General features: G+C 51.1%; 1 protein-coding gene across 1 annotated transcript; it reads right to left on the bottom strand.

Moving 5' to 3' along the window:
- Positions 1–24,642: 24,642 nt before the first annotated feature.
- On the bottom strand, positions 24,643–26,325 carry LOC123430933 (WRKY DNA-binding transcription factor 70-like). The gene is made up of 3 exons (XM_045114761.1): positions 25,922–26,325; positions 25,683–25,787; positions 24,643–25,523 (listed from the first exon to the last, which is right to left on the bottom strand). The coding sequence occupies exons 1-3, from the start codon at positions 26,194–26,196 to the stop codon at positions 25,025–25,027; spliced, it is 879 nt and encodes a 292-aa protein (XP_044970696.1). The 5' UTR covers positions 26,197–26,325; the 3' UTR covers positions 24,643–25,024.
- Between the last annotated feature and the right edge of the window lie 475 nt (positions 26,326–26,800).

Genomic DNA, 26,800 nt, shown 5'->3' with positions numbered 1-26,800 from the left:
AGACTGATCGCTGACATTGAAGGCACTGAAACAAGAATTATCAAACTGCTGGTGGACAACAAGTCGGCAATCACGCTGAGCAAGAATCCGGTGCATCACGATCGCAACAAGCATATTGACTTGAGGTATCATTTGATCCGAGACTGTGTAGAGACTGGAAAGATCGATATTGAGTATGTGGGCACGGAAGATCAGCTTGCTCATGTGCTCACCAAGTCTCTGGGCAGTGTACAGTTCATGGAGTTGAAGGAAAGGCTCGGGATCACACAGGTGCACCAGATTAGGGGGTGATTTGTTAGATAATCAGCTGCACTCTGCTAGTCTTCAGTCAAGTTCAGAAACTTCAGTTAGTTCAGTTAGTTAGCTGAATAAAATTCAGTCTGTCAGCGTGTGTGTGTGCACGTACAGATGCAGTAGTTTCAGTTAGTTTGTTAGAGACTTTGTAGCTCGTCCGATTCCGCACCATGGGATGGCATGGATCACGCAGGTCGTGGCGAGCATGTAGGGATCGATCACGGCGAGCATCGTGGGATGGCACGATCAGTAGGTTCGTTCGTGGGCGACCATTTCCTCCTTGTTTTCAGCAGCTCATTCGAGCAAGCTTTAATAACAAAAGCCAGAAAAGCTGCAGAGGCAGTTCGCAGCGCAAAACCATCTCCGTCTCTGTGTCAGGGAGCTACTCATGTCGTGGGATCGATCGTAAGCGAGAGAGTTGCCAATTGGCAACGTCAAAGCAGCTGATCCTCGAGGGCTGCTTGGTCGCCGACGATGTGGTCTCGTCCGTCGCCACTTTGCTTCGCAACACCAAGGACCTGGAAGTGCTGTCGCTGTTACATCGAGGTCCAGAGCCCTCCAAAGAAAGGGTCTCCCTCGCAGGACGAATCAAATACTAAGCCAGAGCAGACAGGACGGCTGCGACGGCGGCGAGACCGTCGTCAACGGCGTGACAGGCGTCTAGCCCAGTGGGCTCTCATCCCTGAAAAGGAAGTGAGCCTTGAGGCCTGCTTGGTCACCGATGATACGGCCACCTCGGCCGCCGCCGCGTTGCTTCCCAACACCAAGGACCTGGAAGCATTGTCGCTTTTACCTCGGGTCCAGACTCCAGAGCCTAAAAAGGAAGTGACTACCTCGGAGAAAGCACGGCGACGACGTCGACGGCGGCGTCAACAGCGTCGCCGTCAATTACAGGCGTTAGACGATCTAGTGGCCACTTGAAAAGATGCATGGGATGCGTGGATTAGAAGAACAAACATTGTAAACTACCAAGGACTGCCACTTGAAAAGATGCTTTGCAAGGTTTTTGCTTTCTAGGGCTGGGGCGTTGGAGGTCTTGGAATTCATAGCTGATTTGTTGGAATTGGTATAATCTTTCAATGGAGTTATAGAGGTATGGAGTCCATATGCAGCAATCCTCGCATATTGTTTATAGAGGTATGGAGTCCATATACTACCATGGATGTTCTATGCATTCCTAATCCGAGTTGTAACAAACAGATAGCTTATTATGCAGAAAATAAATTATTTACACCAACGCCAAGCTGCTTGAAAAATATCTAGAGCATCCAGTTAGAAATGCCGCTATTGATATTCTGGTATTACTTTAGCTAGGAAGAACATCCACGTACTGTGAGATCAGTTTCTACGAACATCAGAAGGGATATAATGAGTATATACAGTGTAAGGTAAAATAAATGCATTCAAATACGGAACAGTAAGCCTGAAATTTAAGGAAAACTTAGGAAAATTATTATTCAAGTAAGTTGTCAGAAATTCAAGTAGATCATAAAGGCATTTAAATGAACAATAGCGAGACAGTTAGCAACAGGGGCAGACCTGAATTGACCAGTTTGCTGTCTTTGTTCCGCCATCTGAATGCAACGGGAATGCCGAGCTCTGACTGTGAGAACAAGAACGAAAGAAGCAGCGGGCCCTGCAGTTTGCGGCATACTCACTCAGAAAACACGACAGCTGATGGTAGAGGCTAGGGTTCTATCAGGTCGCGGACGTAGGTTGTAGGGGTGGAAGTGCGGGCTGCGAGGTTGGGGACGCCGGCGCCGGCGGCGGGGCGCCGTCGCGGGGTGAGAGAGAGAGAGAGAGACGGTTAGGGTTTGGGGCTCTCGTCTCCTGAGGGAGACCACAACAGAATATACTGTTTATTGTCTGATTAATATCGAAGGGGTTCATGTGTTTATAAAGGAGGACAACCTTCACTAAACCCTAGATAACTTGGACTCTAACTTGGACTCTAATATAACTTGGACTCTAATATAATTTGGACTTCTAAGATAGGTAAGATAACTTGGGCTAAGCCCGTAATTAACCCTGCCCATTGGGCCTCCTCCGTTGGTACGTTGTACCGGTCATAACATCTCTCCCCGCCTTCTCAAACAGCTCGTCCTCGAGCTGAACATCTGGAAACTGCTGGCGGAAATCGTCGAGCTTCTCCCAAGTCGCTTCCTCCTCTAGCAGGCCGGTCCATTGTACCAAGACATGCCAGACGCCGCGACGCTGCTGCGCCTGTAGCACCTTCACCACCTATGCGGAAGTTGGAAGGAGGCGGCCATCCGAAGTAGGAGGAAGGCCGGTGTCGCTGCAGGAGGGTCCCCGCGGTAGGCCTTCAGTAAGCCGACATGAAAGACGTCGTTGAGGCGAGAACCAGCTGGCAGCTCCATGCGGTATGCGAGTGTGCCGACACGCTCCAGCACACGAAAGAGACCGGCGTAGCGAGGTCCCAATTTGCGCTTGGAGCGCGGGTCCAGAGACTGCGTGGTCCTGTGGAGGAGGCGCAACCACACCCAATCGCCCACCGCGAACTCCGCCTCGCGATGATGAGCATCGTAGTACTTCCGAGCCAGCTGCTGTGCTTGGAGAAGACGCTGGCGTGCCTCAGCCAGAATGTCGTCGCGGGTGCGGAGTAAGTCGCCCACCGTCTCGGACCGAGCCGTCCCAGGCTCGTAAGGGAGCATCGCCGGAGGTGGGCGCCCGTAGACCACCTCGAAAGGCGTGGTGCGCAGGGCGGAATGATAGGAGGTGTTGTAGCAGTACTCCGCCCACGCCAACCAGTCCACCCAAGCTCGTGGACGATCACCAGTAACACAGCGCAGGTACATGGCGATCACCTTGTTGACCACCTCGGATTGGCCGTCTGTCTGAGGGTGGAACGCCGTGCTCATGCGGAGCTTCACGCCCGCCAGTCGAAAGAGATCCCGCCAGACATGTCCCGTGAACACGGGATCACGATCGCTGACGATGGACGAGGAAAACCGTGGAGGCGGACGATGCCGTCGAAGAAGGCCCGCGCCACGGAGGCGGCTGTATATGGATGACCCAGGGCGATGAAGTGCGCGTACTTGGAGAAGCGGTCAACCACCGTGAGGATGACGGACTTGCCGCCCACCTTGGGAAGGCCCTCGATGAAGTCCATGGAAATATCCGCCCACACTTGGGAGGGTACGTCCAGCGGCTGCAGTAGACCCGCGGGTCGTAGTGTCTCCGTCTTGTTCCGCTGGCACGTCACGCACGACCGCACCCAGTTGCGGACCATCGCGCCATCACCGGGGATGTAAAAATCAGCACGGAGACGATGGAGAGTCTTCTGCACGCCCTCGTGCCCTGCAGAGTGCGCCAAGGTCAGGACCTGTTGGCGCAGGTCGCCATGGTCGGGCACGAAGATGCGGCGGCCATGTAGGAGTAGCCCCTCGTCCAAGCGCCAGGGCGCGTCCAGCTCGCCAGCGTCAAGGCGCTGGCGCTGGCCCTGGGCGTCCACGGCCGTCGAAGTTGCCCGGCGAATGTCGTTGATGAAGGCGAAAGATGGCCCGGAGCGAATGCACATGATAGTGCCAGCCATGGCGACATCCTCCGCGACATCCGTAGTGTCGCGGCGGGACAAGGCGTCGGCGACCGTGTTGAGACGGCCGGGGCGGTACTCAACGGTGAAGTCGAAGCCAAAGAGCTTGCTGATCCACTGGTGTTGCGGAACTGTGGAGAGGCGCTGGTCCAGCAAGAACTTGAGGCTGTAGTGGTCCGTGCGCACACGGAATGACCGGCCCCAAAGATAAGGCCGCCAGTGGCGTACCGCCTGAACCAGCCCAATAAGCTCGCGCTCGTAGGCCGCGAGCTTGTGATGGCGAGCGGCGAAGGGGCGACTGAAGAAGGCGAGCGGTCCCTCGCCCTGGTGAAGGACGGCGCCGAAGCCGATGCCAGAGGCGTCGCAGTCCACGATGAAGGGCATATCAAAGTCCGGCATCTGGAGGACGGGTCCCGTCGTGAGCGCCCGCTGGAGAGCCTCGAATGCCGTAGTCGCCTCCTGGTCCCAGGAGAAGGCGTCGCGTCGAAGGAGACGCGTCAGTGGCGCGGCGATGATGCCGAAGTCCCGGATGTACTTCCGGTAGTAGCCTGCGAGGCCCAAGAAGCCGCGGAGCGCCCGCGGTGACCGCGGGATCGGCCACGCGGCGACGGCGGCGACCTTGTCTGCGTCCATCGCTACCCCGTCCGCCGAGATGACGTGCCCCAGGTACGCGACGGAGGTCGTGCCGAACGAGCACTTCGAGCGCTTGAGGTGAATACGATGCGCTCGAAGCTCGTTGAAGATGATGGCCACATGTTGTAGATGCTCCGCCCAAGATGCACTGTAGATGAGAATGTCATCAAAGAAAACAAGCACAAAGCGGCGCAAGTATGGGCTGAGCACGTCGTTCATCAGGGCCTGGAAGGTCACCGGCGCGTTGGAGAGGCCGAACGGCATCACCAGGAACTCGAAGTGGCCATGGTGAGTGCGGAACGCCGTCTTCTCGATGTCGTCAGGGTGCATGCGCACCTGATGGTAGCCCGAGTGAAGGTCGAGCTTGGTGAAGAAGCGCGCTCCGTGTAGCTCGTCCAAGAGCTCATCCACGACGGGGATGGGGAACTTGTCCTTGGACGTCAGGGCGTTGAGGGCGCGGTAGTCGATGCAGAAGCGCCATGTGCCGTCGGACTTGCGCACAAGGAGCACCGGGGCGGAGAACGTCGATGTCGAAATCTGGATGATGCCCTGCGCGAGCATGACCGCCACCTGACGCTCGAGCTCGTCTTTCTGCAGCTGAGGGTACCGGTACGGACGCACGGCTACAGGTGCCGTGTCCGGCAGCAGGTGGATGCGGTGGTCACAGGGCCGCACGGGAGGGAGGCCCTGTAGCTCGTCGAAGATGTCGCCGTGTTGCTGCAGGAGGTCGGCCAGGAGGGGATGCGCCTCGTCCAGTGCGGACGCCATCAACTGGAGCTGTGGAGTCACGGCGCCGGAGCCGCCGATGCCTGTCCACCGAACGCGACGGCCGCCCTCGCGCCAGAAGATGAGGGACAGCACATCGAGGTCCCAAAGGATGGGGCCGAGAGTGGACAGGAAGTCGATGCCGAGGATGAAGTCGTAGCAGGCCAGGTCGATGCCGACGCAGTCGATGGAGAACGGCTCGTCGCCGATGAGGACGGGAACCTGCCGCGCCACCCCCTGGCAAGCAAGGCGGTCCCCGTTGGCGACGGTGACGCTGAACTTCTCCGAGCCCGTCGGTTGGAGTGCGACGCGACGCATGGCGTCCCCGGACAGGAAGTTGTGCGTCGAACCCGTGTCCACGAGCGCGGTTAGACGCTCCCCGTTGATCGTCACCGGAAGCAGCATCGTCTTTGCCGTCTTGATGCCAGCCATGGCATGAAGGGAGACGACGAAGGCGGTCGCGTCGACCGGCCCATAGGTCGTGACGCCGGCCTCGGAGAGTGTGGTGGCGTCGAGCTCCGCGGTGAGGGCCTCCACCTCCGTGTCGTCGACGGTCTCCAAGTAGAACAGGCGGGCGCACGTATGACCCGGCGCATACGGCTCGTCGCAGTTGAAGCACGGGCCCTTGCGGCGCCACTCGAGCTGCTCGGTCGACGTCAAGCGTCGGAAGGTGCGTGTCGGCGCGGGGGCAGCCGCCGTAGCGGCCGGCAGGGCGGGGCGGGTCGGGGAACGCGTGCCGCGGCCCGGGAACGCCTGCTACAGGGCGTTGGCGCGCTGCTCGTACGCGCGGGCGTAATACATGGCCGTCTGCAGGTCCTGGGGGTCGCGCATCTCGATGTCGATGCGGATGTGGTCGGGAAGGCCGCCGACGAAGAGCTCGGCGCGTTGGCGAGCCGTGACGTCAGGCGCATGGCAGGCCAACGTCTGGAAGCGGTCGGCGAAGTCCTGCACCGAGGTGGTGAAGGGAAGGCGATCGAGCTCGGCCAAGCGGCTCCCACGTATGGGGGGGCTGAACCGGAGGAGACACAGGTCGCGAAAGCGCTCCCATGAAGGCATCCCGCCCTCGTCCTGCTCGAGGGCGTAGTACCAAGTCTGGGCGGCGCCACGGAGGTGGTAGGAGGCGATCCACGTGCGGTCGGACGCCATGGTCCGCTGCCCCCTGAAAAACTGGTCGCACTGATTGAGCCAGTTCAGGGGGTCGACGGTGCCGTCGTAGGTGGCTAACTCCAGCTTGGTGAAGCGGGGTGGCTGCTGCACGTGTGGCGAGGCCGCGTAGGTGCCCTCGTGACGGCCCAGCGCGGCGGAAGGAGAGTGTTGCGGCACCACGGAGCTCCCGGCGTACGGATCAGTGTACCCGTCGAACCCCCCGAAGGTGGGGATGGGTGGGTGCAACACCGTCGGCTGTAGTGGCGCCGTCGTGTAGGTCGGCGTGTCCATCCACGTCGGTAGCGGGGACGGCGACGGCGGCCACCGGACCTGGGTGATCGGCAGGCCCTGGGGCACGACAGTCGCCGGGGGCGGTGGCGCGAAGGGCGCCGCCGGCGGAGGCGGTGGTGGCGGGGTTGCGTACGGAGCCTGGAGGAGAGTCCGGAGGTTCGAGACCGCCAGGTTGAGGTCGCGGATTGCCGAGGACATCTCCGCCGGGGAGAGGACGGGGGCGGGTTCGGCCGCCAGGGCCGCGGGACCGGAGGCGGCCGGACCTGAGGTGGCCGGCGACGTTGAGTGGTGCGGCGGCGGCGGCTGCTGTGAGGTGGCGGGGAAGGCGGTGGTGGTGGGAAGGTCCGACAAACTCATCGAACCCAAGCTAACTGATACCAAATTGGTAGAGGCTAGGGTTCTACCAGGTCTCGGACGTAGGTTGTAGGGGTGGAAGTGCGGGCTGCAAGGTTGGGGACGCCGGCGCCGGCGGCGGGGCGCCGTCGCGGCGTGAGAGAGAGAGAGACGGCTAGGGTTTGGGGCTCTCGTCTCCTGAGGGAGACGGCAACAGAATATACTGTTTATTGTCTGATTAATATCGAAGGGGTACATGTGTTTATAAATGAGGACAACCTCCACTAAACCGTAGATAACTTGGACTCTAACTTGGACTCTAATATAACCTGGACTTCTAAGATAGGTAAGATAACTTGGGCTAAGCCCGTAATTAACCCTGCCCATTGGGTCTTCTCCGGTACGTTGTACCGGTCATAACAGCTGACTTCAACCAACGTGCGGGGACTTAATGAGAATTCATAAAAATGGCATAAACTACTAACATCGTTGGCACTACAGCAGTTCAGCAGCAACATTCAAAAGTCGATAAGAGCTCCTTGCATCGAGCAATCAAGCTAGCACAATCATAAGTCAAATGAGTGCAAACGTGTAAGAAAATGATTAAAACACAGGTCTCCAGAGGTGTCGTTGGTGTTAATGGCAGGCAGGTTCGACAGTGCGGCGAAGATTGGTGACCTGGGTCATGAGTTTTCTGAATGCAGTAAAACTGGAAAATTAGGGGAAAGGAGAAAACATGCGTTGAGCCATTTGGTCGAACATGTACCGGACCTGACCTTCGCCCCTTCATTCATGTGCTGTCGGCGAGCCCACGCACCTGGTGGCTGGTGCAGCAAGGAACCTGAAGCCGCCTGGCCAAGAAACTGGAAGAGGAGCGTGCCACCGGGCCTTGGACGAGCGGACGCATGCCGCCGGCGTTGCGCTAGTGGACACGCGGACGCGCGTTCCCACCCGCGGGAAGGCAGCGGAGATGCTCATCGCGGAAGGCAGTGTCGTAATCGGCACAGGGAGGGCCAAGGCGCGCGGCACTCGGCCGAAGGCGGCGGTGGCGCAGGACGGCGCGAGGTGTCAGATGGGACGGGGAGAAGCAGGTGGTTGGTGCCATGGCCTGAGAATGAGAGCAACGCGAACCCAAGGATGGCTGATGGCCGATGGGACGGGGACATGAAGGAGTCGCCGCGTGCACCGGACACTATAAATACGTTCTAAAGAGCATCTTCAACAGCCGCGCTTCGCGCTTCGTTCAAAAAGTGTGTTTACCGCGCGCGCTTCAACTGGTTTAGCGCGGGGATATGCGCTGGCTCCAACGACCGCGCTATCATGCAGCACGCGCCGCTCCAGCAGCACCAAAAAAATACAGCGCGCGCAGCACGCACAAACCACATATGCATTCAAAAAATAGGAGCAAAAATAATCAAACAAACAAAATAAATCAACAATAAACAGTCATTACAACTCAAACAAATAGTTTATCGTTCAGTACAACAAATAATGCAATAAACACAACCAATAGTTCATGAACAATACAATGTCGAATGCAGAAATCATGCTCTTTGTCGTCCATGCCATGCCCACCACTCTTTAATCAGATCCTTCTGAAGTTCATTGTGTGTTGCGGGACGCCGAATGTCATGATAGAAGGCAACAAAACGGGCTACCCTTTCAGCCCTCCGTCGCACTCGCACGGGGATGTCCCAAGAGCTCATACTGTGAGTAGTCTAAATCTTGGCCACGCTCATTCTCGATGATCATGTTGTGCATGATCACACAAGCGTGCATGATGTACCAAAGCATTTTTTGATCCCAAAATCTAGCCGGTCCTCTCACAATAGCAAATTGGGCTTGCAAAATCCCAAATGCTCTCTCCACATCTTTTCTAGCAGCCGTATGAGCATTGTGGAAATCAAGATTTTTCTTACCTTCTCGCTTTTTCAACGGCTTCATGAAGGTTTGCCACTTTGGATAGATGTCATCCGCTAGATAATAGTCATAGTTGTACGTACGACCAATTGCTACAAACTGCACCGATGGCAACTCACTATTTGCAATCTTATTCATCAATGGTGACCGGTTGACAACATTGATGTCATTCAAAGATCCAGGCATTCCAAAGAATGCATGCCAAATCCAAGTCTCCTGATCGGCCACCGCTTCAAGGATTATAGTGGAACCCTTTTTTTGGCCGTGGAATTGCCCATGCCATGCCTTTGGACAATTTTTCCAACTCCAATGCATGCAACCTATTGAGCCAAGCATGCCAGGAAAGCTGTGAGATTTGTTCATCGCCAGTAGCCTTGTGACGTCTTCAGCAGTAGGAGATCTCAAATACTCCTCGCCAAACACTTACACAATTCCCACAACAAAGCGCTTGACACACATGATGGCTTGGCTCTCACCCATAGCCAAGTGATCATCAACTAGATCAGCCGGGATACCGTATGCCAACATACGCAAAGCGGCTGTCACCTTCAGAAAGGTGCTATGCCCGAGCTCTCCGGCGGCATTCCTCCTTTGCTGGAAAAACCAGTCATGGCTCGCTAGTTTCTCTGCAATGCGCTTGAACAAGTCGGTGCTCATCCTAAACCGGCGACGAAAATACGACTCCGGGTATGTGGGATTCTCCACGAAATAGTTCTTCATCAATCTGTTATGGGCATCAATCCTATCTCTCGAAATTTTCTTCCGACCCATAACCGAACCACCGTGCTTCGGTTTTTTATTGATATGCATAGCTATGATCATTGCAAGATCCTCCTCCTCTTCCATATCAAATTCTTCTTCGGAAGAATCATACGACGAACTCACCTACAATGTTCCAATACTATACTATAAAAACTAAAATTCAAAACATGCACCAAATTCATAAGTTTGAGCAATACATACCTTGTAGGCGTTTTGTCGAACACCTTGCGGGCGCGGCGCGGCAGCGAGCGCTCGGGCGCTGTTCCTCGGACGACGGAGGCGCGAGGGCCGGCGGGACTAGGAGCGGGTGGGGCGGAAGCGCGGCGGCGCGGGGAGGCCGGGGAAGCGCCTGCACGGTCACCGGGGAGCGCGGGCGGCGGCGGCGGAGATAGGCTCGGGAAGCGCCTGAACGGTCGCCGGGGGGCGCGGGCGGCGACGGCGGCGCGGGGATAGGCCGGGGAAGCGCCTGAACGGTCGTCGGGGGGCGCGAGCGGCGGCGGCGGCGCGACCGGATGGGGGTGGAAGTGGGGAGCGAGCGCGCGAGAGTGGAGGAGCGAGCGCGGGAGAGTCCAGCGCGCGGGAGCTGGCGCAGCAAATAAGCGGCGCGCGATTGCGTTTCGGCCAGCGCGCTGAACTGCATATGCCGCGCGCGCCGTTTTTCCGCGCCCGCTGGAGCTACCCGCCGCGTTGCGCGCGTGCTAAAACGGGCTATTTTACGGCGCGACGCTAGTTTAGCGTGGCTGTTGGAGATGCTCTAAAACTGTTCAAAATTTGAAAACGAATAACACACAGACACCACATGAATGTATGATTCACAAAATTTCAAATGAAAAATTAAACATATCTAATTATGAGAGACAAGACTAAAAGATGGTCCATTGGACACCATTTCTTATTGTCTTTTCTAGTTTGTGGGACATGCTTAAAATAAGACCGTCTTATTGATGACTGTGCATGCTTTTAGAGCATCTACAACATAGCTCCCCAAACGCCGATATATGTCCAGGCAAACTCCCGATCAATGACCGCCCACAAAATCGTGACCCAACCGTCTCTCTCAAACCGGTTCTATACGTGTGGGTTGACTGAGACCCCTCATATCAAGTTCATATCTGAGGCGGATATGAGGAGGCCCGGATACGTCTGCCACGTCAGACTGACCAAACCCACCTCAAATTCGACCAAATTGACCAAGTTCACCAAATCCATTGTCTTTCTCCTACATTTGTCCTTCATTTCCGCGTCCTAGTCATCATTGTCCTCCACCCTTGCTCCCTCATCCGCGTTGCCGACCCCGTCTGTTGTCCTAGATTTCGTCGTCGGGTACCACATCCCGCACGGCCGGCACAGATCGTGCCTCGGTGTTGTCTGTGGGAATCTCATCTTTGGGGCTGAGCTGCAAGGCGGAGAACGTTGCTCGAAGGAAGTGGCGAAGGAAGTAACGCAGGTGGGAAACAACGTCAAAGGAAGTTCCGACCAAGGAGGTTATGAAAGTCGAAGAGTATGTGTCCACAACCACCTATGTTTTGCTCGAGACATGGTGGATTCAAGAGAATAATGTTGGTGGACACAAGTCTCTTATATATGCGGAAGGCAAGAAGTGACTTGATGTCACGCCCAAGATGCGACCCTATCCTCAATTTGGCATGAGGGCCTCGTCAGGGATAGAAGCGCATCTTGTCGTGTCGCAAGAATAGATATCGTTACAAGTACATGTACTGAAAAGAAGAGATATATGGAATTGGCTTACACTCGCCACAAGCTACATCAGAGTCACATCAGTACATTACATAATCATCAAGAGTAAGAGCAGGGTCCGACTACGGCCGAAAATAAACGACAAAAGAAGAACGACGTCCATCCTTGCTATCCCAGGCTGCCAGCCTGGAACCCATCCTAGATCAAAGAAGAAGAAGAAGCAACTCCAAATGAACAATCAATGCGCTCGCGTCAAATAACCTTTACCTGTACCTGCAACTGGTGTTGTAGTAATCTGTGAGCCACAGGGGACTCAGCAATCTCATTTCCAAATGTATCAAGACTAGCAAAGCTTAATGGGTGAGGCATGGTTAAGGGGTGAGGTTGCAGCAGCGGCTAAGCATATACTTGGTGGCTAAACTTACGAGTACAAGAAATAAGAGGGGGAAGATCTACGCATAACGGCCGTGACTACTGATGATCAAATGAATGATCCTGAACACATACCTACGTCAGGCATAACCCCACCGTGTCCTCGATCGGAGAACGAACTCACGAAAGAGACAGTCACGGTTACGCACACAGTTGGCATATTTTAATTAAGTTAACTTCAAGTTATCTAGAACCAGTGTTAAACAAAGTTTCCACGTTGCCACATAACCGCGGGCATGGCTTTCCGAAAAGATTTAACCCTGCAGGGGTACTCCAACTAGTCCATCACAAATTACCACAAGCCGCATAGAAATCCTCAATCACGAAGCTCGCGATCTCGTCGGATTCCCTAGTGGAAAACCTCAACTCTGAGATTACCCAAAGCATCACCGGAATCCCGATGCACAAGATATCTCGTCAAAGGTAAAACTAATCCAGCAAGGCCGCCCGACGTGTCGACGTACCCGTTAGGAGCCGCGTATTTCGTTCTCAGGACACGACGGATGGAACTAGCTACGGGTGCCAAACCTCGAGTTTCCTCGCGGTGGCCCCGCTGGCAAACCGTTTGGGACCAACACCATCAGCACTGCCCTCCCTGTTTATGTAAAATTACTCCTCGGGTAGCGCTAACTCCCTATGCATTTCAGTATTATCAAATTATTATGTTGGGCAAATGTAAAACTAATGTTGGGCCTTGCCAGACCAGCTTTAATCTAAAACGAATTATCAAGGGGGTCCCCATAACAACCCCGATCATGTTAGGAACCCTCGACTATGGAACATAACACCGGTAGCCGAAACTAAGAGGGCAAATGTGAAACAAAACACCAGGCTAGAAAGGCCGAGCCTTTCACCTTTTACCAAGTATATAGGTGCATTAAATTAAATAGCATTTAATATAGTGATATAACAAGGAACCCATGTTTTCACATGGAAGCAACTGCACCTGCAACAAGCAATGCTAACACAGGGTTAAGCAAGCGGTAACATAGCCAATCAGTGGTTTGCTAGGTCGAACAGGTTGAAGGTAATCATGGCATTGTTGAGAGGCTGATATTTAACATGTGGTAGGCAACGAGACATAATCGATAGAAGCGGTAATTCTAGCATGGCAATGATAGTAATGGTATCTGAGGAAATGGTCATCTTGCCTAAGATCCCGCTTGGAAGAAGAATGTCTCCGTGAAGCAGACGAACCGTTGTAGTCGAACGGGTCCTCACAATCCGACATGCTTGCGGAACTCTATCGAGATGAAGCAAACCGGAAACACAAATCAGCACACGATATTCACCACACGATGCACAACACATATGATGCATGAGCAACTGAATACATGCAAGTCACGGCATGACAATTCACACAATCAAACACTACACATTAAGTGAAGTTCAATATGCAACGAGTTGCATGTTGACGAAACTCCACGCTTAATTATTTAGTTCACTCCCGGTTATTTACACGGCAATATTAATGTTGTCAAATATGCAAGAGGTGAAGCGGAAATTAAACTACCTATCTAGACATTTTAAATGAGGTCGGAAATGACATATAGCACCTCCGAAACGACCTCACATGTTAATTTACAATTCTGTCTAGATCTGAGTAATGCATTTAATTAGTTGTTAAACAGAAAAACAAATAGGTTCACGTGATTCTACGCGTCCAGACAAGCAATCTACACATAAAGAAACATCTCCAACGGAGCTACGGGTCAAAAGTTACAAGCACCGCAAGATATGATGGCATGAATGCAACATGTGTGCAACGACGGCTACGAGCAATTCAAAACATACAAACAGAAAGAGAAAATGAAACTACACGAGATTCTAAGCAAGTTTTATGTAGGACACGATCAAATCGGAGCTACGGTTCCACATCTACGAGCAAAACGAGAAATCACTACAATCTGCCAAAATCAGCCACTTAGCATATTCTACACCCCACAACTACGAGCTACACAACTCAAATATAATCAACCAAGGCATGACACGAAAGAGGGAAAGAAGCACTACTACAAACAACTAACAACAACTAGCATGGCATCATGGATCACTAGGGAAAGATGTCACAAAATGGCATCCCACACACTATTTCAGACTTAGTGAAAATTACACCTCATGAAGGTGCAGTTTTCGATCTGAAGCAATATTGACAGCAGCAAAACCAATAGCTACAGGACTCCAAATGGCATAAAAATTCACAGAATGCTAGAGAAACACAAGGGCTACAACTAACTCCATTGGACCAACCTCAAAAGAGCTACAGATCAAAAGGCACAAGCAATACAAGACATCAACAAAATAATAACATATTCCAGACTTAGAAATATTTCAGCTCCTCAAAATCAGCACTATTTCTAGCAACTTGCGAGCAATCAAATCACACCTAAACATGCATTTCTATTGAAACCAAAAATACCAGGGGCTAGTCTAAACATCCAAGAACAACTTCCTAGTTGACAACTTCGTCAAACGACGCACGGAATAAATCCTACGAAATAAACAAAAGGGCATCACGGCAAAAATATCGCGCAAACTAACTTGCTCAAACGCTAAAACTAATTGCACAGAAAAATTCTATGGATTTTTCTACCCCGGAAACATATAAAATATGTGGGGTTGCAACACAAAATAAAGCCACACATTAATGCGGGAAAATAACCTATATACGGGAAAATAAACTACCGCAAATCACTAAGTGCAAAAATACCAATGGCTACTCTAAAATACATGGAATAATGGCCCCTAAAACATAGGCATTTTATCTAAGGCATACGCGCAATCCGGACTTGCACGAAAAATAAATAAGGACACTATTCTTATGGGACAACACGTTACCCTAGGCAAACAGTGGGTCAAACCTCATCAAACATTTATGCAAGTTGCAAAAACGGATACTACGCGAAATTCTACACCAAATACATATCTAATTCATCGCGATCCGACTTACGGATTAAAAGTTACGGTCGAAAGAATATACGCTAACTTTCTGGAATTTATCTAATTTCGAAAATTCTCAAAAAAAACCTATCGGGCCGAATCCTGTGGCGCACCTCAACTAAGACACGCCTAAGCAAAAGATAGAGGGCAGGGGTACCTTGGGCCGGCCTGGCTCGGCGCTGGAGAAGGGAGTGGGCCGGCTCGGCTGGAGGTGCTGGCTTGGGCCAGCGGGACGCTCGTCCCCGTCCCCGATCTAGATCGGGATCGAGGGAGCTGCGGCGGCGGCGGTTGCCCGGCAGGGCTCGAGGCAACGGGAGGCCGGCCTGGCCAGGAACGGACGGCGGCGGCCGGAGGCAGGCGACGGCGGGGACGACCGGATCTGGCGGCGGCGGCTCCCTGAAGTGGTCGGCGCCGAGGCTAGCGGCGGAATGAAGCCCCAGCAGGTGGCTCATGGCGAGGTGGGGACCGGCAACGACACTCCGGTCGATGATGGTGCTTCGGCGAGCCGCTGCGGGGGCCGGCGGCACCTAGGTGGCCGGAGGATGGAGGCGTCGCGGCCCTCGTGTCAGGAGGCGCGCGCGGGGGGAGCTCGGGGTACGGAGCTCGGGCCACGACGGCGCTCGGTCCCAGATGGGTTTTCGGGCGGGCCTGACCCGGACTCGGGCAGGCCCGACGGCCGGTGGGAGAGAGAGAGCGCTGGGTGGCGGCTAGGGCTAGGTGGGCGGCGCGGAAATCGAGGTGGAGGGGTGTTTGTCTGAAAATAAGCACGGGGGACTATATATAGACAAATGGGGGGGCTAGGTTAGCCGGAATCGCGTTCCGGATCCAACCGCGGGGTCGGATTCGGACGATTCCGAACGAGGGTATGGGTAGGCGGCCGTGTAGAGGGGATATCCGGAGACGAGAGGGAGAACGGGCGGCGCGACACGAATTTTAAAACACCGACAAACGTCCGACGGTAGACCGAATACGGTGCCGCTACGGTCGACCGTTCGGGTACCAGACGGTCTCCGATCGCGACGAAATTCGAGAGGCGGCCTAGCTAGAACTAATCACGACCGCATGCCAAGTTTCACCCCGATCAGAGAAAGTTTTACGCACACTTTAAAAACATGGTTTCGACGGTGCCGCGGGCGCGTGCGTGTGCGGTCGGGCTCAGAACGGACAGCGGCGAGAACCGACAACTAACAACGGATGCAAGCTTTGAAAAAGGGCGGCAACGGAGATGCCGATGCAATGCAGATGATGCGCATGATGCGATGATGATGCGACAAATAAAAATAGACACACGACGAAAAAGGAAAGAAGAGGGAATCTTCTGGAACGTCGGCATCGGGCTGTCACAACTCTCCTACACTACAAGAGGATCTCGCCCCGAGATCCAAGAATGAAAGGGGGAGAGGATGAGAAAGAACAAGAGGTAAAACTTAGTCGCTTCTTTGACAAACGAGTAACACCAACAATCCTTGAAGGTTGCAAAGAGATGAGGAATGATATGAGAAAGAATCAAGAATTCACGGAAAATTTCGGCAGCACCTCGGTATGAAAATGGGACAAAAAATTCGATAAGAAGAGAGAATTAGACAATATTCATAAAAAACAACTAAATAGAGCAAGGGAACACCACGATCTTGGTAGAACAACATAATAGACCCAAAAGAGCAACATCACAATGCCTCCGGAACAATAGAATAGGAACTAGCTCATACGGAAGAAGAGAATGAAGAGAGAATGACAACTACTAACTCAAATGAACTTGACAAGCACCCTTGCGAGAAGAATTGAACGGAGTTGTTGGAAAAACAACAACGAAAAGAACAAGATAGTAGTGGGTTTACGAAAATCATCTCAACAAATATGAGGTGACAACCTACCACTAAAAGAACAGGGATAGTTGAAAGCAAAGATAAGAAAACTTCATACATCAAGAGGGTACATTGAGAACTTGAATTAATGACAAGCACCAAGATAGCACAATCCATAGGAAAAGCTTTAGGTGAAATCCAAACCAAGATAGCTCAATCAAGAAATCATGGGTTGAAAATATCTCATGATCATAGAATTGGTGGATTTAATTATCTCATTCTCGAAAGGAAATCTCTTCGAGGCTCCTACAATAACAAGAAGGCTATAATACCACCTCAAAGGATAAAGGAAGAACAAATGCACATAGAAATGCAAGAGAAAGGATACTTGAGGTACTCCAACAAGAATCTTGAAGAACACATGAGAACAGATTGAAACATTGATGAACCACCAAGAAGGACCTCCGTATACAAATGAATAATGCAAAGATATGAAGGTAGAAAAGAATAAGATTATGACCTTGCCAAGATTTAGATGAAACTTCACAAAGAGATACTTGAGAAAACTTGGAACTCCGCAAAATAAAAGCTAAGAACACTTGAGAAAAAGGAATTGACATAATGAGCCGCTTCTGAGAAGAATTCAGATTACTATGAACAAGAATAAGAATTATGTTATACTTATCCTTCATCAAGTTAAACTGATGACAATCAACGGATTTAGCATACAACTTATTCTTCTAGAAATGATTGAGGAGAGAGATAAGCATCACTTGAGGCTTGATTGAAGGAAGCATCGGTAAGAATTCACAGTTGAATGGAAAACCAAGAATCAATGGAGAAACATGAGAACGAAGAGATCATGAGCCACCTGAGAGAAAAAACTAGAACAAGGCACCGGAATAACCGAGAGACGAACGAAGAGACAATAATGGAGAAGAATTGAGGATGAAAGCTGAAAGGTGAGAACGAAGAATCTTCTAACATGATGGCCTTCGGAGGAACGAGAATGAAAATACAGAAATGCACCAGATAGCAAGAAAGGGATTACTCATGATAGAAACAATTGAAGATGATAGCACCAAGCTGAAATGACGAATATCCAAGAGAATAGGCCAAGATTGAGAGAAACACTCCTTCGAATTTGCAAGCTGAGAATGATGACGAGAAACAACACCACGAATACCTGAGACACTCCGGAATAAAGAAGAATGCAAGGTTGAGCCAAATATGAGAATTAACTCAAATTGATTTTGAAGAAGGAATAAGACTGATGAAATTCATACTTACGATATAGTTGAAAAGAATTAGAGATCTCCGGGAAAGAATTAAAAGAGCCAGGAAAGATCCTGGGAAAGAACCTATGGGTTATGGGCCACTCAAAGAAAACATTGTTGAAAAGATTTCTTAGAAAGAGAGATATTGCACCGGTACAAATGAAAACTAGACGAGGTTGAGAACCTCGAAATAATGAAAGATCTGAAACAAGAAACTCCGAGATGTCTTCAACACACCGGATAGAATAGAGATAACTGAATAAACAAGATAGATTGATAAGAATCTCCAACATAGGAAAGAATTATAAGGACGAAAAGGATATGAAGGACACGGACAACTGAATTAAATTCACTGGAAAGGAACAAAATGAAGAAATGATGAACTCGACTCCTGAGAATCTTCACAATGAATCACCGGTTACGAAAGGAAGAAAAGATAGTGGAAGCATCACTGAAATGAAATGCAGTTGGATGAAATCCAATCACTGAAGAAAAAGGGCGGGAGGGCGGGGAAAAACAAAGACAACTTGGGTCAGAAGAGACGAACTCCGGAATAAGATGAGAGAATAATCTTGCAAAAATTGGAGATGATTGAATCCACTTGGAGAGAAACACACTGGTTGAAAAGAATTGATACGATGACTCTGGTTGACAAGAATGATATGACAATTGAATGAACAAAAGAATTTGCATTCTCACATAAAAATATGAGAACACCACTTAGGAAAGATCTGAAATCACCACTTGACGTTGAAGCAACACGAATTACCATATCAACAAGACAAAGGGAAAGGCTTATGAATCAAGCCAGAACAAACTCATGAGAAAGATTTCGTCCGATATTTTCGTGGACAGGATCGCACGGGCTCGATTTTACAGTAGCCATCAAGTGCAAGGCAGTGCACTCGACATACGAAGCGTCCCCGAGTCGTAGCAAGTTACAAGGACTCTTTAAGACACAACGTGTACCGCTGTAAGTCGACCGTGAACAAACGAATCCACTAGATGTCGAACCCCAACCTAACATCATGCATTTGTTGGAAGATTGCCCTATACGCAACTACTTGAATTCCCACCTATGAATTCCCGAAATATCTGGTCATGCAATCTGGTACACGGATACAAGGAGTAATATCACACAACTCCTATACTAACCCGTCACCTGTATCACATCCGTCAACACACAACCAAAATCTCGGACCTTCATCTACAACAGACCCTCGTGATCACAACGATACAAAGTATGGCAGTACTCCCGAACAATCTGCACCAGTACTGGGGACATCGGGGTTATCTCGCCACTACTAGTATTGAAGCAATTACAAACATCCTTCTTCCTGAGATACTAAGAAATCTGAATGATAACGATGTGGTCAAGAATCCCCTGGAGCTCAACTCCCGTGAGACTTAAAGCAGATAGGAGGCACCAAGACAGAACTCCGTCACATCGGCATCATATAGATTCCAAGAATATCCGCGTGATCCTAAAAAAAATTGAGTGGCAAGAGGAGTAGAGTAAATTATTACGTCAAGATTCCTCATGAGAGCATAGAAGAGGAGAAAAAAGAATCCTACTCTCCGATATATAACTAGACTCAAATAGATTTTCACTAGACTCGACTCGGCCAAGTTCGATCAATCAAGGGGGCTCCTAGGTCGGTACTGCTATGATACCAACTTGTCATGCCCAAGATGCGACCCTATCCTCAATTTGGCACGAGGGCCTCGTCAGGGATAGAAGCGCATCTCGTCGTGTCGCAAGAATGGATATCGTTACAAGTACATGTACTGAAAAGAAGAGATATATGGAATTGGCTTACACTCGCCACAAGCTACATCAGAGTCACATCAGTACATTACATAATCATTAAGAGTAAGAGCAGGGTCCGACTATGGCCGAAAATAAACGACAAAAGAAGAACGACGTCCATCCTTGCTATCCCAGGCTGCCGGACTGGAACCCATCCTAGATCAAAGAAGAAGAAGAAGAAGAAGCAACTCCAAATGAACAATCAACGCGCTCGCGTCAAATAACCTTTACCTGTACCTGCAACTGGTGTTGTAGTAATCTGTGAGCCACAGGGGACTCAACAATCTCATTTCCAAATGTATCAAGACTAGCAAAGCTTAATGGGTGAGGCATGGTTAAGGGGTGAGGTTGCAGCAGCGGCTAAGCATATATTTGGTGGCTAAACTTACGAGTACAAGAAATAAGAGGGGGAAGATCTACGCATAACGGACGGGACTACTGATGATCAAATGAATGATCCTGAACACATACCTACGTTAGACATAACCCCACCGTGTCCTCGATCGGAGAACGAACTCACGAAAGAGACAGTCACGGTTACGCACACAGTTGGCATATTTTAATTAAGTTAACTTCAAGTTATCCAGAACCAGTGTTAAACAAAGTTTCCACGTTGCCACATAACCGCGGCACGGCTTTCCGAAAAGAATTAACCCTGCAGGGGTACTCCAACTAGTCCATCACAAATTACCACAAGCCGCATAGAAATCCTCAATCACGAAGCTCGCGATCTCGTCGGATTCCCTAGTGGAAAACCTCAACTCTGAGATTACCCAAAGCATCACCGGAATCCCGATGCACAAGATATCTCGTCAAAGGTAAAACTAATCCAGCAAGGCAGCCCGACGTGTCGACGTACCCGATAGGAGCCGCGTATCTCGTTCTCACGACACGACGGATGGAACTAGCTACGGGTGCCAAACCTCGAGTTTCCTCGCGGTGGCCCCGCGGGCAGATCGTTTGGGACCAACACCATCAGCACTGGCCCCCCCTGTTTATGTAAAATTACTCCTCGGGTAGCGCTAGCTCCCTATGCATTTCAGTATTATCAAATTATTATGTTGGGCGAATGTAAAACCAATGTTGGGCCTTGCGAGACCAGCTTTATTCTAAAACGAATTATCAAGGGGGTCCCCATAACAACCCCGATCGTGTTAGGAACGCTCGATTATGGAACATAACACCGGTAGCCGAAACTAAGGGGGCAAAGGTGGAACAAAACACCAGGCTAGAAAGGCCGAGCCTTCCACCTTTTACCAAGTATATAGTGCATTAAATTAAATAGCATTTAATATAGTGATATAACAAGGAACCCATGTTTTCACATGGAAGCAACTGCACCTGCAACTAGCAATGCTAACACATGGTTAAGCAAGCGGTAACATAGCCAATCAGTGGTTTGCTAGGTCGAACAGGTTGAAGGTAATCATGGCATTGTTAGAGGCTGATATTTAACATGTGGTAGGCAACGATACATAATCGATAGAAGCGGTAATTCTAGCATGGCTATGATAGTAATGGTATCTGAGGAAATGTTCATCTTGCCTAAGATCCCGCTTGGAAGAAGAATGTCTCCGTGAAGCACACGAACCGTTGTAGTCGAACGGGTCCTCACAATCCGACACGCTTGCGGAACTCTATCGAGATGAAGCAAACCAGAAACACAAATCAGCACACGATATTCACCACACGATGCACAACACATATGATGCATGAGCAACTGAATACATGCAAGTCACGACATGACAATTCACACAATCAAACACTACACATTAAGTGAAGTTCAATATGCAACGAGTTGCATGTTGACGAAACTGCATGCTTAATTATTTAGTTCACTCCCGGTTATTTACACGGCAATATTAATGTTGTCAAACATGCAAGAGGTGAAGTGGAAATTAAACTACCTATCTAGACATTTTAAATGAGGTCGGAAATGACATATAGCACCTCCGAAACGACCTCAGATGTTAATTTACAATTCTGTCTAGATCTGACTAATGTATTTAATTAGTTGTTAAACAACGAAACAAATAGGTTCACGTGATTCTACGCGTCGAGACAAGCAATCTACACATAAAGAACATCTACAACGGAGCTACGGGTCAAAAGTTACAAGCACCGCAAGATATGATGGCATGAAAGCAACATGTGTGCAACGACGGCTACGAGCACTTCAAAACATACAAACAGCAAGAGAAAATGAAACTACACGAGATTCTAAGCAAGTTTCATGTAGGACACGATCAAATCGGAGCTACGGTTCCACATTTACGAGCAAAACGAGAAATCACTACAATCTGCCAAAATCAGCCACTTAGCATATTCTACACCCCACAACTACGAGCTACACAACTCAAATATAATCAACCAAGGCATGACACGAAAGAGGGAAAGAAGCACTACTACAAACAACTAACAACAACTAGCATGGCATCATGGATCACTAGGGAAATAAGTCACAAAATGGCATCCCACACACTATTTCAGACTTAGTGAAAATTACACCTCATGAAGGTGCAGTTTTCGATCTGAAGCAATATTGACAGCAGCAAAACCAATAGCTACAGGACTCTAAATGGCATGAAAATTCACAGCATGCTAGAGAAACAAAAGGGCTACAACTAACTCCATTGGACCAACCTCAAAAGAGCTACAGAACAAAAGACACAAGCAATACAAGACAGCAACAAAATAATAACAGATTCCAGATTGGACAAATAAAATCAGCACTATTTCAAGCAACTTGCGAGCAATCAAATCACACCTAAACATGCGTTTCTATTGCAACCAAAAATACCAGGGGCTAGTCTAAACACCCAATAACAACTCCCTAGTTGACAACTCCGTCAAACGACGCATGGAATAAATCCTACGAAATAAACAAAAGGGCATCACGACAAAAATATCGCGCGAACTAACTTGCTCAAACGCTAAAACTAATTGCACAGAAAAATCCAATGGATTTTTCTACACCGGAAACATATAAAATATGTGGGGTTGCAACACAAAATAAAGCCACACATTAATGCGGGAAAATAACCTATATACGGGAAAATAAACTACCGCAAATCATTACGCGCAAAAATACCAACGGCTACTCTAAAATACATGGAATAATGGCCCCTAAAACATAGGCATTTTACCTAAGGCATACGGGCAATCCGGACTTGCACGAAAAATAAATACGGGCACTATTCTAATGGGACAGCACGTTACCCTAGGTGAACAGTGGGTCATCGCGATCCGACTTACGGATTAAAAGTTACGGTCGAAAGAATATACGCTAACTTTCTGGAATTTATCTAATTTTGAAAATTCTAAAAAAAAAACTATGAGGCCGAATCCTGTGGCGCACCTCAACTAAGACACACCTAAGCAAAAGATAGAGGGCAGGGGTACCTTGGGCCGGCCTGGCTCGGCACTGGAGAAGGGAGTGGGCCGGCTCGGCTGGAGGTGCTGGCTTGGGCCAGCGGGACGCTCATCCCCGTCCCCGATCCAGATCGGGATCGAGGGAGCTGCGGCGGCGGCGGTTGCCCGACAGGGCTCGAGGCAATTGGAGGCCGGTCTGGCCAGGAACGGACGGCGGCGGCCGGAGGCAGGCGACGGCGGGGACGACCGGATCTGGCGGCGGCGGCTCCCTGAAGTGGTCGGCGCCGAGGCTAGCGGCGGAACAAAGCCCCAGCAGGCGGCTCATGGCGAGGTGGGGACCGGCAACGGCGCTCCGGTCGACGATGGTGCTCCGGCGAGCCGCTGCGGGGGCCGGCGGCACCGAGGTGGCCGAAGGATGGAGGCGCCGCGGCCCTCGGGTTAGGAGGCGCGCGCAGGAGGAGCTCGGAGCACGACGGCGCTCGGGCCTAGATGGGTTTTCGGGCGGGCCCGGCGGCCGGTGGGAGAGAGAGCGTTGGGTGGCGGCTAGGGCTAGGTGGGCGGCACGGAAATCGAGGTGGAGGGGCTTTTGTCTGAAAATAAGCACGGGGGACTATATATAGACAAATGGGGGGGGGGGCTAGGTTAGCCGGAATCACGTTCCGGATCCAACCGCGGGGTCGGATTCGGACAATTCCGAATGCGGGTATGGGTACGCGGCCGTGTAGAGGGGATATCCGGAGACGAGAGGGAGAACGGGCGGCGCGGCACGAATTTTAAAACACCGACAAACGTCCGACGGTAGACCGAATACGGTGCCGCTACGGTCGACCGTTCGGGTACCAGACGGTCTCCGATCGCGACGAAATTCGACAGGCGGCGTAGCTAGAACTAATCACGACCGCATGCCAAGTTTCACCTCCATCAGAGAAAGTTTTACGCACACTTTAAAAACAGGGTTTCGACGGTGCCGCGGGCGCGTGCGTGTGCGTTTGGGCTCAGAACGGACAACGGCGAGAACCGGCAACTAACAACGGATGCAAGCTTTGAAAACGGGCGGCAACGGAGATGCCGATGCAATGCAGATGATGCGCATGATGCGATGATGATGCGATAAATAAAAATAGACACACGACGAAAACGGAAAGACGGGGGAATCTTCTGGAACGTCGGCATCGGGCTGAAAGAAGGAGATCGACCCATGTAGGGAGTATGAGGCAGAGAGAGTTGGACATCCATGACTCGAAAGTTGAATTTCACCTTAGCATGTCTGGATTATTAAATTATGATTTATTTTGCTATGTTGCATTGTTGATTTGTGATGAATTTATATAACAAGCGTTTTTTCTGCTCCTAGCTCTAGCTGATCCCGAAATCAGAACCCTCGAATTTACTTTGGTATGAGAAGTGTGGCTGCCCGGTAGAACATTGGAGGGGCTGTCCAACGCTGTCTTGAGTCATGCTCGGACGCGTCTAAGGACGTTTCGATGGAGTCATGCTCGGACGCATCTATGGACGTTTTGGTGTCGGATTTGATCAGTAGATGCATGCTCATAACCTAACCGGGATAGGATCACCTTCAGCCAAAGATAGGCACGCAGGGCAGCACAAAGATTTAAGCTTGTACCACACCTTCATCTGAGGCGCCACCGCGGTCGAGTAGCCGAGTAGGCCAAGTTTCTTACACAAGAGGTAGAGCGGAGAGCAAAATATTGTGAGGTTTTCTGTTCACCTCCCAGTCACTTGGGAGTGGCAAAAAACCTCGGCCCCGCTAAGGCTACTAACATACTCCATAATCTACGTACGTACACAGGCGTGTACGTCAATAGCAAACACGCAGATTTCTAACTGACATGATACATAGACATAAAAATGTACAAACTAAACTAGGACGCGCAGCTCAGGAAGATGGAGGATCCACGAAGCCATTATTTGCATATACTTTACATACGCGAGGAGCCAGCCGATCGATCCTCCCGACCCACGGCTCGGCCGATCAATGGTCGAGACCGTACGGGAGCGGCATGAAGTCCTCGAGATACGTGTAACCATCCAAGAAGAGGTCTCCCTGGCCGAGGCCGTACTGCAGGGTGGACGTCACGTCGCCCTGGTCGGGCCAGGTCGCCGCGCCGTGCAACGCGGAGCTCCCGGGGGTGCGGCTGCTCAGCACCTCCTCCAGGTCGCCGCCCTCAAGCTTCAGGCCCGGCAGCCGCAGGCCGGACCCCCTCGCCGCGGCGTCCTGGTCGACCAGGTTGGTGTTCGTCGTGGTCGTGCTGGTGGTGGGTAGGACGTGAGCGGCGGCGGGCGCGAAGCTGATGAGGTGGCAGCCGCCGGTCAGATGAGGAGCATGCGGCGCTACGGCGGCGGCGGGGTCCTGGCAGGTGTGCACGCCGATGTAGGTGACCCTGTACGTGTCCGGGTCTTCGTCGCAGCGCTGGGCCTGCCGCCGCGCCGGGCACTGCTGGTCGTACTTGTGCGTGCACCGGAAGTAGGCCCTGTGGGAGAAGAAAAACACATCCACATCCATGGCGCCTGTCAGTTCACGGAGACCCATCGAGGGATTAATTACGGGCAGGGCTGGTTGTTGCGGAGCACTATTGGAGTATTTTTTATGGGAGCGGTTTAGTGATAATGATTGAAGGGCATAAACGTACTTGGAGTGCTTGGAGTTCTGTATCTCCTTCTGCCCGTACTTGCGCCATGTCTGCCCGTCCTCCAAGCTCTTCATCTTCTTGGTGACCACGGACGAATCATGGGTCCTGCATCGCAACACAACAAAGAGAAATATTTCACAAACATATTCCAGTTCATTATTACGACACTAACGAAGTATCCATCCACTTTATTATTAACTAATAACAGATCAAGAAATCATGGGCTCGAGTCGCCTCACCTCGTCCGGCAGGCCTTGCGCGGCCCTCCACCGGCGGCGGACTTCCTCTTCCCGCCGCTGGTTGCGCCGTCGGTGACCTCGCTCCCGCTGCTGGCGCTGGCGCTGGCGGCGGCCGCGGCCTTGGCGGCGTGGATGGCGCGGGAGAAGGTGTGGAGGATCTGGTCCATGATGAGGCCGGCCTTGGGGGAGTCCCGGAGGAGGCCCTGCAGCTGCGTCGCGAACTCCTGCCCCTTGGCCAGGTCGTCCACCACCTGCTCGTACGGCGCCATGGCCATCGATCGATCCAAGCACGAGCACGTGAACTCGAGCTCACTCCTGCTCCACCTAGCTCGCACAGCACAGCACAGCACAGCACCACAGAGCAGCAAGGCGAGGGCAGAGGGGGAGCTTGAGGAAGGTAGGTGGAAGCACCGTATATATGGTGGGTGGAAAATAGCTTCCTTGGTGTGGAGGGATTGTCCAAGGGGGAAGCACCCCGGAAGGAGCTGCGGGGGTGACGAGCCCGTGTCGTCAGCGCGTGACGAGGGCGAGGGTGATGCGGGTGGCGGGGGTGCGTGCCGCGTCATTGTTGGAAATACTTCTTTACTGCGCTCTGGTCTGAAGATCACCTCTGTTCTATTCTGTATCCATCACACTGTCGTCATTAGATTCAGTTATCGCGCGTACCGGCGAGCTCCACGTCACCCTGCATCAACGGCATGGTTGATCCATGGTGACGTGAAGTCACTGCTTATCTTAAAATCAACCCAGTAGCTATATGTAAGTTGACTGAATTTACAATTTAGGTAAGACCTTCTTTGATGGAAATTGCTTTTGAAACTCGGCCTCTATGGTGGCCTTTCAATTTAAAATTCAAAATTCATGAAAAAATATATTTTT

This window comes from Hordeum vulgare, chromosome 2H (genome assembly GCF_904849725.1).
Source record: "Hordeum vulgare subsp. vulgare chromosome 2H, MorexV3_pseudomolecules_assembly, whole genome shotgun sequence".
Taxonomy (NCBI): domain Eukaryota; kingdom Viridiplantae; phylum Streptophyta; class Magnoliopsida; order Poales; family Poaceae; genus Hordeum; species Hordeum vulgare.
This window is presented reverse-complemented; position numbering and strand designations above follow the sequence as displayed.